The following is a 17,153-nucleotide window of genomic DNA, read 5'->3' as shown; positions in this document are numbered from 1 at the left end:
GGTCTAAGTGGAGGAGCGCTGCCTTCCCAAGTCAGTGAAAGTCTAGAAAAGCCTAAAGTGCCAGTTGGAGTACTTCAAAGGTCCCTAGAGATCTAACTTCTCACGCCAGTGCTTACGTGTCAGAGAGAATGCGGATGTTGTAGGTGCCACAGAAAACATTCCTCTCTTCCATCTGCACCAGCTGGGTTTCCTGGTTCTGGTATGCATTCCACAAGTTGTAATCATTCTAAAGAAGAGATGGTTGGAGTCAAAGGTGGCACGCACTCCACCCAGAGTCCTAGATGCACTGCCCCCCCCCCATCCCCAATCTCCCACGGACTCTTCCCTTCAAGGATATAGCGGCTGTTTGGGGTTGTTGGGGAGAGGCCCATAAGCAGACACTAACGTTACCTGTGAGAGAAAACACTAAGGTAAGGGTACTAATCCATGTTTTCGCCTCTGAATTTTCTACAGTTCAGCTCTATGCACTTTCATGGCTGAATCCCAAGTGCTGCCTGGAGCGCAACTTTACTGAAAATGAGCTCACATGAGCAAGCTCACATGAACGTGCTCACGTGGATATGCTCACGTGGGCATGCTCAACACAGACTGCATCACATGGACATGCCCACACAGACATACTCATATGGACATGCTCACACAGACATATTCATATGGACAGGCTCACACAGACATGCTCACATGGGCATGTTCACACAGGAATGCTTGCATGAACATGCTCGCACAGGCAAGTTCACACAGACATGCTCACAAGGACATGCTCACCTAGGCATGGTCATAGATCAAATTACAGCAGCCTTTGACCAACCATCTCACAAAATCGGGATGTTGTATTTCTAGTCCAGGTACCTAATAACACAGAACACACCAGAACATCCACCACAGGTGAAACTGTGCTGCACTTGGTACACTTGAGTCCAGTGCTCATAGACACCCGACCTTGTCCTTGCAGCTGACTCATAAAGCAGACCACTTGCTAGCACAGTACTCTCATCACCTTACAGGTGACTTATCTGAGACTCGGGGAGGAAAAATGAGTTTTATCAGTCTCAGTAGGGGTGATGCCCTGTGCGTCTCATTTCTCCTCCTTCCCTTCTTTCCATCCTTCCTTCCCGCTTCCCACCTTCCTTCCCTCCAGCCATTCACCACACCGTTTCTGAATGGCTCCAACCTGCCAGGCATGAAAAATTCTGGTGTAGAAGACTGAACTGAACTTCCACTTCCGTCCCTCTCCCCAGCCCTCAGGGAAGGCTGGGAAGCAGACGCGCTCAACTTGTAGGAAAGAAAGTGAGACTGTCGCAAGAGGGAAGCTGCATCGTGTTTGCGCCAGACAGGAAGTCTCGTTCAGACTTCCTCCTCCTCCGTGTCCTAGACTCTTGCTCAGATGCCTTCGCCCCTCTGCTCACGCTTCTTGAGCTTTAACCACACAGAGATGCTCACCTAAAAGTCTTGCTCCAGAAGAATCTGCAAACCTGCCTGATCTCCGGGGCCCATGGAGCTTGTTAGACATAAAAGAGCCTTAGAAAAGGGGTGTGTGTGTATGTGTGTGTCTGTGTCTGTGTCTGTGTGTGTGTGTGTGTGTGTGTGTGTGTGTGTGTGTGTGTCTGTATGTGTGTGTGTGTTTAACATGTGCCTCTGTCACTCAACTGGCTGGAGGTCCTTGAGCTTTCCGACCCTCAGTTTCTTTATTGACAAAACAGATAGATGAACCAACTTGGAGATAAAAACTTGCAGGTAAATAAGATTCACAAATGTCTTTTCTTAGCTTACGTAGTTTGTGAAAACACCTATCATTTTTTAAAAAGACAAGAGGTTCCATCGTTTGTTTTTGTATTTGTTTCTGAGGCAGGTCAAGCTGGCTGGGAGCTCACAATGTAGCCTCGGCAATCCTGCCTCAGCTGAGATTTCGGATGTGTGCCACCACATCTGGCAATACAAGAGCTTTCACATAACTCTGATTTTTCCCTTCTCCTGGAAATTAAAATTGTCTGGGAAGTCAGATTCCACAGTCCTCAATGGCATAATTAGCTGGAGCTGCGTAGCTACTGGGCCTTTGGGAGGGCAGCCTCCTCTCAGTTCATCAGTCTCGGTATCCTTTACAGACCACCTCCTCTCTGTGTTCTCTGCCTGGCCCTACACACACGAGGTAAACCTTCTCTAAATTAGCCTCCACAGGTTCCCTATGGGCACCCAAGTCAAACCACCCCTCATTAAAGGATCCTTTTAGTACCAACTGAATAGATTCCAGAATAAATGGAACATCAACAGAGCGGATGGACTAGAAGTCTCATGGTCTTGGGGGTACCTACAATGCCTAGATAGTAAATGCACAATGCTCCAATTTTCTTCCCTTTGTTCTATATTAATTAATGCCTAAGAGCTGACGAGGAGAGCTATAGGTAACTGATCCTCCCCTCCATGAAACAGCAGCACAAACCCAGTAGTGAGGCAAAGAATCTGGCATTCTAGACAAGCATTAGCTCTCTTTATATGCCCTTCTCAATCCAAAGCAGCCGACTCAAGTAGCCTTGAGGTGTGTGGACTTCTAGGACAATGGGGAGTCCGAGGCGTGGCTGACCCTGCTCCCAGACTCTGAAATCGCCATAGATGACTTAAAGCCATTGACGTAGACCCCTGAGAGGACAACCCAATGAATTCCACTCATCCAGTGGAGGATGATGTCAAGGCTTATGTAGAAGGAATGACTTGTATGTGGGCAGCAACACAGAACTTTCATCTCCTTCAGAGAGTGGTACCTCCCAGGAGCCTCTGTCCTTGTTTGTGGATGTCAACCTTCCATGGTCAACAGGAATACCACACTTTCAGCTACTTACCCCAGACATGAAACTCACCTTTGTTCTCAGCTTCCACTTCTGATTTTTTGACCGTGAACGCTTCCCATCATTGACTATTTTAGGAACTGGGATAGAGACTTTGCTGGCATAATTAGGATCTATTCCCCTTGTGTAGGATCCCTGTGTGGTTTGAAAAAAAAAAGAAAAAAGAAAAACATCTGTACTCACGTGTTTATTATCATACTATCCACAATAGCTAAAATATAAAATTAAGTAAATATTCGTTAAAGAAGAATAAAGAAAAAACTCTGTGTGTGTGCATGTGCCCACAATGGAATACGACAAGTCATAAATACAAAGGAAATCCCGTCATCTGCAACAATGTGCATGGAAGTAGAGGACACTATGTTGAGTGAAATAAGCCAGGCACATAGAGACAAATACATGATCTCACTTGTGTGGAACCTAACAAAGGCGATCTCAAAAAAAGTATAAAGAATAGTGATCACCAGAGACTGAGGTGGTTCCCGGGTGGGGAGGGGGCAGAGGTGGTGGTCAAAGGGCACATGATTACAGTTAGACAGGAGTAAGTTCAAGAGATCTATTGTATGGTAAGTTCACAATAGCTAATGAAGATATATTGTATTCTTGAAAATGCAAAGCTGAGTGCTCTCTCTCCAGGGTGAAGTGATTCACTCATTAGTGACATTTAACCATCCCACAATGCACACATACTTCAAAACATCATATCCTACATGATAAATACATACAATGCTATTTATCATCTCAAGAAAAATATTTTGTGGTGCTGGGGGTTGAACCAACCACTCTACTACTGAGCTGCATCCGCAGTCTTAAATATATATTTAAAACACACACACACACGCACACGCACGCACACACACACACACACACACACACACACACACACACATACGAAATGACTCCTCTTCATTTCTACTCTCCAGGAGAAAGAAGGGAAACCAGTTCTTGATGAAATCTGAAGATGATCGAACCCTGAAGGCCCAAGCCTGGCCAGTTTCACCAGGATTGTGTGTGGACAAATCAAGAAGGAATGGCGAATGCCAAATGCCAGGCAGGAAGCCCAGGGGAGATGGGAGCGGTCCTGACAGTGGTCCACTAACTGTGCCTGCCTCTCTCCCTTTGGCACTGCCTGAACTCCGGGGTTCAGGGCTAAGTCTCAGATAAGGAACAAAGGTGGGAATGCTCGGGTGTTTACTGTTGGAGAGAACTTCTTGGTCACCTAAACCCACTGCGTTTGGGCCTTGTAAGTAAGTGGGTAGCTCGAAGCTGATTCAGAAGTTCATCGGTGGCTTTCTGGTTGTAGAAACCACTATAACTCTTTGTGCAGAGGGAGAATTCTCTGCCTCTCAAGTGTGGTTCGGTTTGGGATCTTGCGATTCTAGAGATGGTGATTCAAGAGATCTATTGTGTGATAATTTCACAGTAGATAATGACAATAGATTATACTCTTGAAAAGGCAAAGTATTGTGTTCTTCGTGAGTTAATGACATTCAACCATTTCACAAAGTAAAGTTCCCAGAGCTTCGCACACGCTAGACAAGCACACGGCTCGCTAGTGGGCTGGAGCCCCAGCCCTCGGAGGGTCAGGAAGGCCCTGTGTTCCTGAAAGATTTCCGTTTAAAAAGGATTTTTTTTGTCCACTTGTTTATTTTGTGTGTATGTGTATATAGGGAATGGGCACGTCTACACCAGCACATGTGTGATCGGAGGACAACTCGGAGGAATTTGTTCTCTCCTTTCAACATGTGGGTTTAGGAGATCAAACTCAAGTCATCGGGCTTGGTAGCAGGTACCTCCACCCACTGAACCATCCCACCACCTGAAAGGTTTCTGTATTTGTCCCTACTGACCAAACACTGACAACGGAAAGACAGATGTTGACCTACAGGAGGCCGGAGCACCAGGGAGTGACTGCCCGTGTGGATAGGAAGCCATTTGGGGGTCTACCAGGGAGACACAAATGTTCAACCTTCCTATGGAAACAAAGCTTCACACCCAGACACACCCCTTTCAGACCCAAAGTACCTGCAGGAGAGAAATCTGGTTCTGAATGAAGGAGTGCATGGACAGGTCCAGCTTGACCTGCTGGGTCAGAGCGGCCCAGTGCTGACTCACAAAAGAACACCTGTTCAGACTGTTCTTATCCAGCATTCCTGGGAGAAAAAGAAAGAGGATGGACCCAGAAACCCCCAGAGCTGGGCCCAGCTGGGAAATCTCTGCCAAGTTCCCTCACCTGCCCAACATACTTAGAATGTACTTGGAGAGGTGGAGGGGCAGGTAACGTATAAAGTCCCGATGTTTGCTGGACCCAGAAGACAGGACTTGGACATCATCCAGGCTCAGCAGCAGATGGCACGGGTCGTCTCCCAGTCTGAATATACCCGCTTTTCCAGAAAATTGTTTATTCATCTCAGAAATACACTGGAGCGAACTCTTCCCTTTTTCCTCTAGAGCAAAGCCAAAGAAGGGTAGATGGTTGAGTTGAATCTGCAGTAACTCTAGTCCCCAAACAAATCCACTGCAAAGCTTGTCCCCAAATAAATCTTCATAAATAATAAAACCCCTGGGCCACTGAATCTTCTAATCAATGTCTTTCCCCACCAAAACGGAACCTCCTGATTCAAACACACAAGTACTTTTCAGCTCCAGATGTTTATAGTAGTGAAGACTGAAATGGCATCTTATCTGGAGTTTCCTATAAGAATGCTTCAGTGAGAGAGAGATCAGTCCATTAACTGCTTGCTGCACAGACATAATGGCCTGAGTTTTGATTCCAAGCACCAACTTAAAAGCCAGGTGCAGTGATCCACTGCGCCTGTAACCCCAGCCCTGGGGAGAGCAGAAACAGAAAGACTCCTGGGGCTCAGCTCCCAGTTCTGTGAGAAAGCCTGCCTCAAAAAATAAAATGGAAATGGGGCAGCAGTAGCACATGCCTTTAATCCCAGCACGCGGAAGGCAGAGGCAGGTAAATCTCTGTGTGTTTGAGGCCAGCCTGGGCTACAAAGTGAGTTCCAGGAAAGGCGCCAAAGCTATACAGAGAAACCCTGTCTTGAAAAACCAACCAACCAACCAACCAAACAAACAAACAAACAAATAAATAAATAAATAAATAAATAAATAAAATGGAGAACAATTAAGAAAATCCTCTGGCCTCTGCATGTACCCACCCAGTATCTACACACACACACACACACAATGCTGTGGTGAAGGAAAATTGAAACAATTTAAAAAGAGGGAAGAATGATAAGTTAAAATTGCCAGGTTAGAGGGCCACCGTGTACCATACCAGAGCTCAGGAGACAGAGAGTACACTGGGGCCTAGAGTAGAGGGAGCAATCGAGAGAGGCTCTAGAAAGTTCCTTTCTGATCTGTTTTCAGGAGTGTCTTAGAGAGCCCACGGAAGGGAAAGCATGAGCATCAGTTGTAATACTGACTGGTTTTTATCCTTCTGCCCTTACCAGCTGTGAGAATTAAATGAGAAAATAAAAAATCCAAGAGCCCAACACATAATGCTTTTTTGTTTGTGTTTGTTTCGAGACAGGGTTTCTCTGTGTAGCTTTGGTGCCTGTCCTGGATCTTGCTCTGTAGACCAGGCTGGCCTTGAACTCATACAGATTCACCTGGCTCTGCCTCCCGAGTGCTGGGATTAAAGGCGTGCGACACCACTACCCGGCTCCAACACATAATGCTAAGTGAAGGTTAGTGTTCACAGCTGACGTCCCCAGCTTCTAAGGCCTTGCCAGTACCTCCAGCTCCATTGAGATTTCCCAACCTCATATACAGGAGCCCTTTGACATCACGTGAGGTCGCATCCTGGAAAAGTCATCATAAATAAAAATAATGTCATGCTGCCACGTGCCTATGATTGTGATAAGAGGGTACATCAAGGAGGATCATGGGTTCAAGACCAGCCAGGAGACATAATAAGACTGACTCAGAAAGCCACGATAAGATGTTTTTACTACCTCATAACCATTAAAAAATAAAAAAAGAAATCTTAAGTCAAACTATGTAAGGGCAGATGTTCTCTGACCCAGAATGCTATCAAGTCACAAAAGACCCACCAAAAGTTAAAAAAAAAAAAAAAAAAAAACCTGTAGGGTGAGCCGTCTAACTCATCTGGTGCTATGTTAGATTTCTTGGTAGAACCCGACTTACCAGTAGTTGCTTCTCTCTCATTTTCAGCCCCACTTTTAGGTTTGGACATCGGGAACGACATGGGTTTGGGTCTAGCTGACCAAGAGACGTATGAAGTGTCAGATGCGGGGTTGTAGTTTTTCTCGGGGAAAAACATGATATCATCGGAGTCTTGATGGAGGCCTGGTGAACAAAACCAAGACAAGTTTGCTCCTGAAGTAGGTGTAGAGAGGGAAATGAAGTAGAGAGAAAAGGCCTTGTTTTTTTTTCTCGTTTGGTTTAAATACAGCCAGTTTTCTGAATCTCTCAAATTCAATCAACCTTTAATTGAAAATGAAAAAAATAAAACAAAAGTAAGAAACCCATGTCTGTAGCAGATATGCACAGAGTTTTGGTCATTAGTCCCTGACATGCACAGTACAACATAACATCTACCACACATGTGGTCTGTAGTCGGTTTTAAAAAGGAACTGGGGGTAACTGAACATTCCCGGGAGGTTTGTGCAAATATTAGATTATTTTATATGAAGAAGAACTTGAGCATCTACGGATATTGAGGTCCTGGAATTGACGTGCGCACACACCACACACACACACACACACACACACACACACACACACACAGAGATATATAGAGAGAGAAGCACACATGCAGCACAAACAAGGGGCTTTGTTGGTTTTACTCAAGGCATCTGAGTTTCCATGTAAAAGTCTCAGAAAGCCTCCACCCGGGCTCTGCCCACCAGTCTCCACTGCAGATGTTGCTAGCATTCTGTACTCAAGGAGAGAGTGGGGGAGCCGTGGAAGGACCTGCTGCAGGAAGGGTGGCTCTCTGAAGCTCTCGCTGATTTCCTTCAACGTGTAACTGCCCTTGCAGCAGATTAGAAACGTTACCTTTTAAGAAATACCTATTTTTATCATTTTTAACTGTGTGTCTGTATGGAGATATGTGTACTAGAGCGCAGATGGCCCTTGGAGTTCAGAGGAGAGTATGGGGTCCCCTGGAGCTGGAGATTGTGAACTGTCCAGTGTGGGACCTCTGCAAAGCAGGGCCTTCCCTTAACTGCTGAACCGTCTCTCCAGCCCCAGAACCTCTAACTGTTTAAGAGAGATGCTCTCCTAGGCAAAGAAATCGGCCTTAATCTATAACTAGGCTTATCCAACCCCAGTGTAAATAGCTGAGTCTACAGCATGGGATGGAGCCGGTGAAAGAGAACCAGGGATATGCATGCACATTGCAGGGTGCAGTGAAATGTGTTGGGGGCAAATGCTGGCTTTCTGCTGCTATGCTGGATGGCCAAGCCCCAAGGCTCAGATTCCCCAGACTTTGGTTTCTTTATTAGAAACTTAGGGAGCAACACACTAACCTAACTTAGTTTTAGTGCACTTGGATTCTCTCATTTTTTTTTCTCAACTGTATCATCCTTTATATCTTTGATACCAAAGATACAAAGAGAGGGGCTGGAGAGATGGCTCAGTTGCTAAGAGCGCTGGTTGCTCTTGCAGAGGAGGCAGGTTCAGTTCCTCACATCCACATGGCAGCGCACAACATTCTGTAACTCCAGTTCCAGGGGATCTGGCACCCTCATTTGGTCTCCACAGGCATCAGACATTCACAGGGGACACATACATATCTGTAGGCAAAACAACAAACTAAAAATAAACACATCTTTAAAAATGAAGGAAGAAGGGAAAGAAAGAAAGCAGGAAAGAAGGAAGGAAGGAGAGAGTTGAAAGAAAGAAAGAAAGAAAGAAAAAGAAAGAAAGAAAGAAAGAAAGAAAGAAAGAAAGAAAGAAAGAAAGAAAGAAAGAAAAAGAGAGAAAGAGAGGGGGAGGGAGGGAGGGAAGGAGGGAGGAAGGGAGGGAGGGAGGAGGGAAGGAAAAGAAAAAAGAAAAGAAAGGGAAAAAAAGCCAGTTGGCATATGTGAGGATCTAATTGCATCCTAGGTCATCTAGCTTTGAAATTTCTTTGAAAGTCATGAATGGTGGTGCATGCCTGTAAGTAATCCCAGCACTCAGGAGACTGAGGAGGAATACTGTTGAGTCTCTAGGCTAGCCAAGAAAAGCAGACCCTGTCTCTAAAGTGGGGGAGGGTTTTCCATTAGCCTACAGAAGGACCACAAGTCAAATATCCTTTGGGGACGGGAATTACCCACCTTCCAGAGCTCAAACTCCAAAATTCCTCTGTGTGGCCACCCCTACTCCTCTCCTCCCCAGCCCTGGCTAAACCTCTTCTCCATTCCCTAATCTCCCTCAGCCTTTCCACTCAGGGACCCTCCTAGTCGAAAGTCGCTGTCCTCTCTTCTGGTTCCTTTTGCTTCCAAGCCTTTCCTGTCAATACTCAGGACCAAGAAGGTTCTCAGCAAGGTCCAGCAATGTCTGTATCAGCCAGAAACAGACACCTGCACCCCTGAGGCCCACCAGACATCACCTCAGACCAGCTGCTGGGCCAGGCTCTGGCAGAGGCCCACAGTTTATTTTATCAAGCCCTGTTGGAGACTCAGATGCAAACCACTGCTTATGAAATTGCCCTGGGCAATTTTGGACTATTAGCCACATTTGGGCCTCTAAAGCGTCTTATTAAAATTTGGTTTCATGCTTAAGCAAGAAACATGGTAAGACGAAACTTTTTCAAGTTGTAAATTGTGTTATTTGGCTTGGCTTCTGCCTGTAGCAGCTGAGAAGCCAAATAGTTTCCCCGTCACATCCCTCCTACACCCAGTCAAAGCCTAGTACAAGAAATGACAACAGCTTGCAGTGGTCAGAGCCTGGGGCCAGCCATTCCTGGGCCTGAGGCAGACAGAAAGCTGTGCTCAGTCCCCAGGGTTGAAAGGATTGTCCTTCCTGCTGTGCTGGTCAGCGAATAGTTTTCTAGAATGAAGTCCCACTCAGCAGTCCCTCCTTCGGTAACCAATTGGGTGTCATCGGGGACAAGGTTCACAGAAGCTGCACTGTGGGTAGTCCCTGGGGCCCTTGGCTCTCACCTGAGATACTGTTCCACTCCTTCATGAACAGGACTCGGATCACGTCGGCAGCGGTGAGCAGTAACTTGGAGTCACACATCTGCAGCAGCAGGAGCGTGTAGTTTGCCTTAGTCCGATGAGTGCTGTTACCGAACCAGTACAGGATCTCCTTCATCTTCTGCTCCACCGTTTTGTCCAACATTTGGTTCAAGGAAGACTTCACCACGTCCTCCTTCCCTTCCTTCCTGCTGAATTTGATCCGGGACCTGTTATAGATGAAATCCTTCCCCTGGGTGGTCTGTAGGATATTCTGGAAGTAGTGTAACAAATACAGGCTATTTAACTGCCCCAGGATGCTCACTAGAAACCTCCTCTGGGATATGTCACTGACCCTCCTGAACCACTCTTTGGTAGCAAAGATCTTCCACGCTAAGACACAGGTTTCACACTTCTGGCACACAGGAACCCAATCGGGTCCCTTTTCACAACGAAAATAGGGGGCCTGCTTAAGTCTTGGTTCCATGTTTTCCATGACTCTCAGATGACCAGTTCATTTTAACCTTGTCTGTTAGCAACACCACCAAACACCAGAGGGGCAGGGTAAGCAGAAAAATAGCCTTTTGGGAGCCTCTTAGTGATAAGCATCTGGAGAAAACAGAAGCCACTTCGATGGATGGAAAACTGGTCTGACCCAGAAACTGCCTGTCTGGCTTTTTGTACTGACCTCCTTGGAAACATAGTTTACCGTAAATCTTCTAAGCCTGGCACTGCAAAAGTAGAGACAGTTGCTGTATATTCTGGAAGAGCTGGTCATCTAATTTCTATAGCAGGTATGCTGTTAACCAAATGCAAAATATACACAGCCCCTTTTAAAAATAAAAACGTCTAGAGATTTCAGTTGTTGTTATTTAGGACTTTTAAATATTCATGAATATAAACTTAGATGTGATCTTCTTACATTTGTAGCCATTAGACGGGCTGTTCCAGTGTCCTACAAGTAACATCAATGTAAGTTATTTAATTACGTCTCAGTGCTAGACAGAAATCTGCAGGGAACCACTGTCTGGTCCAGAAGTTTCAGTTGTCCCAAGGATATGTCGGGAGTTGACTTCTAGCCTCAGTCACCCCCCATGTAGCAGGGAGATAGTGTGGCTTGGTAGTGAAGACTGTGAGATCTAGGGTATGGCTGTTCCTTGCTGTGGACACCAGGAGATTGTTTAATCTTCTTCAGTTTCCTTGTCTGAAAGTGGAGACCGTGATGGTTTCCACTTCACATAGGAGATGTGAGAATTAAGTGAGATACTGTACACACAGCACTTAAGAGACTGCACAGCACTTACATTGCCCTGACTACATGCTAACTGTCATCCTGCTGTCATTGTGATCGTTGAAGGAGTCTCCGTCTATCCATGGGAGACACATTCTGAGACTGTCATTGTGATTGTTAAAGGAGTCTCCGTTTATCCATGGGAGACACATTCTGAGACTCGGATTACAAAAGCCAAAAGATAACATCAAACCCTAAATAATGTGTTTTCCTAAAGAAAAGCAGCATGAAATGTATGTCTTACCTGCTATCTAGGATATTTTCCCTTCAGCCCTGACTTATGACACCCCCAGAAGTAATGACATGGATTATTAGGGCCAAACACACGTACATATGGCTCCTCAAGAAGACTTCTGCTCACCCTCACATCCTGGAAGGAAATAAGGTTCTCCCTGAGCTTTGTAAAATATTCAACATCAGGCATAACCAAATTCTGAGAGTTAATGGGTGTGAATGAAGAGTACATAAGTGTCCACTGTTCTAGTCTCTCAGCTTTTCGTAGATTGGAAATTTTTTCAGATAACTAATAAAGATGGAGAGTGGAGATCACTGGAAAAGGCCTAGCAGCACTCACTGAGGTGTGCTGAGATAATTCTCCTCCTTCATACAAGGCTAGGTTCATGTCTTAGCTATGCAGTCTTGTGCAAGCTACCCAGCTCCTCTGAGCAGGCCTCAGTTTCTCCACTTAGAAGAACTGAAGGGAGGAAAGCAATCGTGTTATAGCCAACAAGTAGATTTAGATAAACTCTATGGGCTAAGGTGATGCTATTATTTTCCTTACTACTCAGGTATATAATATGAGATGGATTTCCAGTGCCCTTCCGAAGGCTAGAACATTTGGAAGAAGGCAGTGGAGATGATCTCCTGTAGTTGCTGGCACTGGTGGTCACATATTGGGTCCAGGGTTGGGGACAAATGAGGTTAGTTCTAAAAGCTCACCCTCTTCTATAGAGAGAGAACTGGAGAGCAGGCAGGGGGGACACTGAGATCTAACTCACCACAGAGGAGGCAGATAGGAAGAAGGAGGCCCAAAGCACACTGTCCGAATATACAAGAGCAGGTAGATTACCCTCACAAGTGCCACAGCTAAAAGTACCTTGTTTTTCAAGGTTTGGCTAAATTAGAATTCTAATCTGTGAGACTGACCTGCATCCAGAAGCAGTCAGAGTCACTCCAGTTTAGACGTAAGTGTGCATTGCTTAATTCCATCATGATTTCTTGTGGTATGGCCTGGGGCAAATTACTTAACCTCTCTGATCTTGGAGACATTTCATCTTCCATCTATGTAACAGAGAAAGCAGTATCTATGTCTCAGGCATACCAGGATTATGTGAGAGAAGAAATGAGAAACAGTATTCAAAAATAGCACTTGTGGTGGTTTGAAAGAAAATGGCCCCCAACGGGAGTGGTACTATTAGGAGGTGTGGCCTTGTTGGAGCATGTGTGGAGGAAGTGTGTCACTGTGGAGGTGGGCTTTGAGGTCTCACATATGCTCAAGCCACACTCAGTGACACACCTCACCTCCTGTTGCCTGCGGATCAAAGATGTAGGATACTCAGCTTCTTCTCCAGCACCCTGTCTGCCTGCACACTGCCATGTCCCACCATGATGATAATGGACTAAACCTCTGAAACTGTAAGTGAGCCACCCCAGTTAAATGTGTCTATTTATAAGAGTTGACATGGTCATGGTGTCTCTTCACAGCAATAGAAACACAAACTAAGACAGAAGTTGGTATCAAGAGCAGGGTGTTGCTGAGATAGGCCTGACCATGTTTTTGTTGGGAGGAACTTGGACTTTCTTTGGGTTAGGGAAGCAGTTGAATGCTTTAAGTGCTGCTTAATGGGCCATCCTAGTAGGACTGTGGAAGGCAGTGGTGCTGAGTGTGATCTGAACTGTGGGGGCCGGGCTCAAGAGGTTTCAGAGAAGAAGAATGGTAGTGTGTGGCCTAGAGACCAGTCTTGGTCTTGTTAGTATGTGCCTATATACACATGGCTTTTTTTTTTTTTTTTAGATAGATACCAACATCACTACTTAATTTATTGATTTGGGGGGAAAGGATTTTAACATTGCATGACCAAGCGTTGCTGTACTGATCCTCAGTATTTTATAAATGATCTGCTTTCACTCGTCTTTTCTGGTATCTGGTCTTTCTGGAAGACAATGGGACTTTCTGAATACAATTTCCAAGCAAACCAAAACTAGAGATAAAATGTAAGCCTAAGTGGCTAGCTCTCCGTGAGCTGAATAGACTGTGCTGTGCATATGAATTTTGGGGTCATATGGCACAATGGCCCTCACTGCAAGGGTCACCTGCCCCGACACCCAGATACACGAGTGGTATAGATGGGGGGGGGGAGCTGTTGGGCATTAGTACTAAAACCGAAGGGGTCTATCTGAAGCAGGAACGCTCACACCTCTTTTCTCCAGTCTCCAAGCTAAGGTAGTGGAGGCTCTGAGGCCATCCGCTACAGATGGGAAACGATCGGGAAGATGAGTGACCACATGTTACAGAACCCAGTTGCTGAAGAAGCCAAGAAAAGATGTTAAATCAGAGGCAGTGAATCCAAATGCAGCCATGATTATTCTGTTATCATCTTAAAGAATGGATTCTCAGGGGCTGGAGAGATGGCTCAGAGGTTAAGAGCACTGACTGCTCTTCCAGAAGTCCAGAGTTCAATTCCCAGCAACCACATGGTGGTTCACAACCATTTGTAATGAGATCTGGCGCCCTCTTCTGTATACATAATAAATAAATAAATCTTAAAAAAAAAAAAAGAATGGATTCCCTTTTCTCTCTTCTCCTATAAATGGTTTTTCACTTCTGTTTAAATCGGTATCTTGTGAGCAAAAGACACAGCTTGTTCTCTTCTAGGTTAGTCTCATACTGTACACTATGAAGGCCACACTTTGAATCAGTTTGATTTGCAGGCATTCATTATCAAAATATGCTGAAGCAAGTTGAAAAGTGTTGTGGCTTGATTGTGACCCTAGAGAGCAGGTGTTGGAAGCCTGATGCCCAGTGCAATAACAGGGGGTAGTGGAGCCTGATGTTTGGGTCATGAGGACCCTGTGGTCATGGATACGTTAGTACTAACTTTCTTTCTTTCTTTTTTTTTCTTTTGTTTTTGTTTTGTTTTGTTTTTGTTTTTGTTTTTCGAGACAGGGTTTCTCTGTGTAGCTTTGTGCCTTTCCTGGAACTCACTTGGTAGCCCAGGCTGGCCTCGAACTCACAGAGATCCGCCTGGCTCTGCCTCCCGAGTGCTGGGATTAAAAGCACCACTGCCCGGCCAAGTGCTCACTTTCGAAGAGTTAAGGCTGCAAGGTTGGTCTCCTTGTCTTTTCGCTTCCACGCAGAGATGATGCAGATGTAAGGCCCCTGACTTTGGACCTGCAGAAATGTGAATGACACGTTCACTTTCTTTACTGTTTGCTCTGTCTTCCATGTTCTGTATTAGCAACACAGAACTGACTGAGACAACGAGATAAGAACATTTATGTCTCATCATTGGTCACCAATCCTGGGAGATTTACTTGGAGTTCCTAAGAATCCTGGAAGATGGCACCAAATGGACTTTGCTTTCAAAGGGCTAAGGATAAATTAGGACTGGCGATGGCTCAGTAAATTAAAACACTTGCTGACAACCCGAGTTCTAGCCTGGAGCCAGTGTGGTGGAAGGAGAGAACCAGCTCCCTCGGGTTGTCCTCCTACTTCTGTGTATGTGCAACGTACCCCATCAAATGTGCACGCATGTTTTTAACAATAAATCAGGCAGTGCCTAAAGTTACATCTAACGGCATCAAAGTGAGCGCCTTCTGTGGTCCAGTTTGCTTTTTGCTTTGCTTTTTAGGGTAAGTCCACACAATGGGGTCAGGGGACTGACAGAGAACAGTGGAATACAAACAGTTGGCACACACTTCCACAAGCTTGGAGAAAAGTCCACAGCTTGTGAGAAATACAAAAGTAGTCCTTTGCTCACTCTCTCTTTTCTCCTTTTCTTAGTTTTTATTTTTTTTGTTTTTGTTTTTGTTTTTCGAGACAGGGTTTCTCTGTGCAGCTTTGTGCCTTTTCCTGGAACTCACTTGGTAGCCCAGGCTGGCCTTGAACTCACAGAGATCCACCTGGCTCTGCCTCCCGAGTGCTGGGATTAAAGGCGTGTGCCACCACCGCCCGGCTCCTTTTCTTAGTTTTTATTTTTTGTGTTATAGCTAATTTTTAGTTTTCAAAGAAAATGAAAAGTGATACGTCCATCACTTGAGGCCATGACAGAAAGCAAGCAAATGTAAGACTCTTTAATTTTGCTTTGGTCTATTATATGAAAAGGGATCTTCAACCTGAAAACTAATGGGCAAAAAGCTGTAAGAAAAACCAAAGTTCAAGCCAGGTAAAGAGACAGCTAAATGGCTCTTTGTGTATGAGCTTGGATATTTTGGCCTAATCGAATTACATTTCAGGACACTGAATCTTTGAGAAACTGGAGAGAACGGTAGAGATGAGGACAGTTTTGATTTTTTTTTTTCTTAAGAACAATCAGGTTTGGTGGTGCACAGATTAATCCCTGGCTTTGCGGTAACACTGAGCTGAGAAAGTCAGAAGTTCAAGTCAGCCTGGGCTAAGAGCAAAACTCTGTCTCAAAAAGAAAAACAAGAAAGAAGGGAGTGGGATGGCTCACAAGTTGTCTTCTGAACTCCACATGTGTGCCATGGTTCTCCCCCCACCCACTCCCCCTCTTTCTCTCTCTCTCTCACACACACACAGAGTCAATAAATAAATGTAAATTTTTTAATAAAGGGCTGGAGATGTTCAGTTGGTAGAGAGCTGTGCATAGACTGCATGGAACCTCGGATTCAGTCCTTAATGCCAAGTAAACTAGACACAGTGGGACACACCTATAATCTCAGCGTTTATGAGTCCTCTGTCTCAAAAAAAATTTTTTCCTGAAAACAACAGACTCACAAATGCAGCATTAATCTAAAGCAGAATCATAAAATGGTTTATCAGATAGTCTGTGGTAATTAAAATGGCAGCTACCAACAATAGTAATAATAATAATAATAATAATAATAATAATAATGATAGGCTTGTTTCAAAACATTTGGAAGACAGGGTTTGTTCTATAACAAATAAATATTTGTGGTGATAGACATGTTAATTGCTCTTATTTGGTTATTATACATTACATACATATATTGAAAACCACAGTGAATTCCACAAGTATACATAGTTATTGTGTGTCGATTAAAATCAAAATAAAAAACAAAGAAATTTAATTTTTTAAAAAATGAAGGAACAAGCCAAGATGATATGATTTTTCTCTTTTGAAGAGTATTCTTTAACAGCTAGATCCAAGAAATTCAGACTGATTTTTGCTACTGAAAAGGTCCTTCACTGAGCTGAGCATCACACTGGTAACTCATGCTTGTAACTCCAGCACTTGGGAAGCTCAGAAGACAGCTGTGAGTCTGAGGCCAGCTGAGGATACATAGTGCATCCCAGGCCAGCTTAGGCTACCTAGCAAGGCTGGATCTCAAATAAAATGAAAAGAGAAAGTGTTTCACTGCGTTCAGTGGGGAAGGGAGGCAAGCAGTGAATCATGGCACTGCCTAGTTCTACCACTGAGTACCTAGTGTGCCACTAAACCCAGAAGTTAAGCAGGTCTGCAACATTCTGGCTTTGGCCCCATCATAATCAGTATATCTACCCACAAGGTTCAGACTCAAGAGAAGACCGTGGATTCTGCAAGCAGTCTATTTCTGCTAGAAGGAGAGGTAATGTGCTAGATGACAGATGAGGAAAGTGTCTCAGCATAGCAGATATGAGGACATGAAGTGAAGACATTGAAATACCGCACTGTCCACGTCCTTGGAGACAAAGGTGCAGAGTCT

The 17,153-nt window shown here is 44.8% G+C and overlaps 1 protein-coding gene across 4 annotated transcripts in view; it reads right to left on the bottom strand.

The window, feature by feature from the left end:
* Positions 1–10,688, bottom strand: part of Fbxw10b (F-box and WD repeat domain containing 10B) — a 31,286-nt gene extending 20,598 nt beyond the window's left edge. For 2 of the 4 annotated variants that reach the window (XM_059270907.1, XM_059270908.1), the window contains exons 1-6: positions 9,962–10,688; positions 6,999–7,160; positions 5,087–5,287; positions 4,866–4,993; positions 2,853–2,975; positions 117–226 (exon numbers count right to left, since the gene is read on the bottom strand). In XM_059270907.1, coding sequence (XP_059126890.1) covers positions 117–226; positions 2,853–2,975; positions 4,866–4,993; positions 5,087–5,287; positions 6,999–7,160; positions 9,962–10,472 — 1,235 coding nt within the window. In that variant the 5' untranslated portion in view covers positions 10,473–10,688. The remainder of the gene's footprint in view (positions 1–116; positions 227–2,852; positions 2,976–4,865; positions 4,994–5,086; positions 5,288–6,998; positions 7,161–9,961) is intronic. The other 2 variants (XM_059270906.1, XM_059270905.1) reach the window with 2 other exon arrangements.
* Positions 10,689–17,153: the final 6,465 nt, after the last annotated feature.

Source organism: Peromyscus eremicus, chromosome 8a (genome assembly GCF_949786415.1).
Source record: "Peromyscus eremicus chromosome 8a, PerEre_H2_v1, whole genome shotgun sequence".
Lineage (NCBI taxonomy): Eukaryota > Metazoa > Chordata > Mammalia > Rodentia > Cricetidae > Peromyscus > Peromyscus eremicus.
This window is presented reverse-complemented; position numbering and strand designations above follow the sequence as displayed.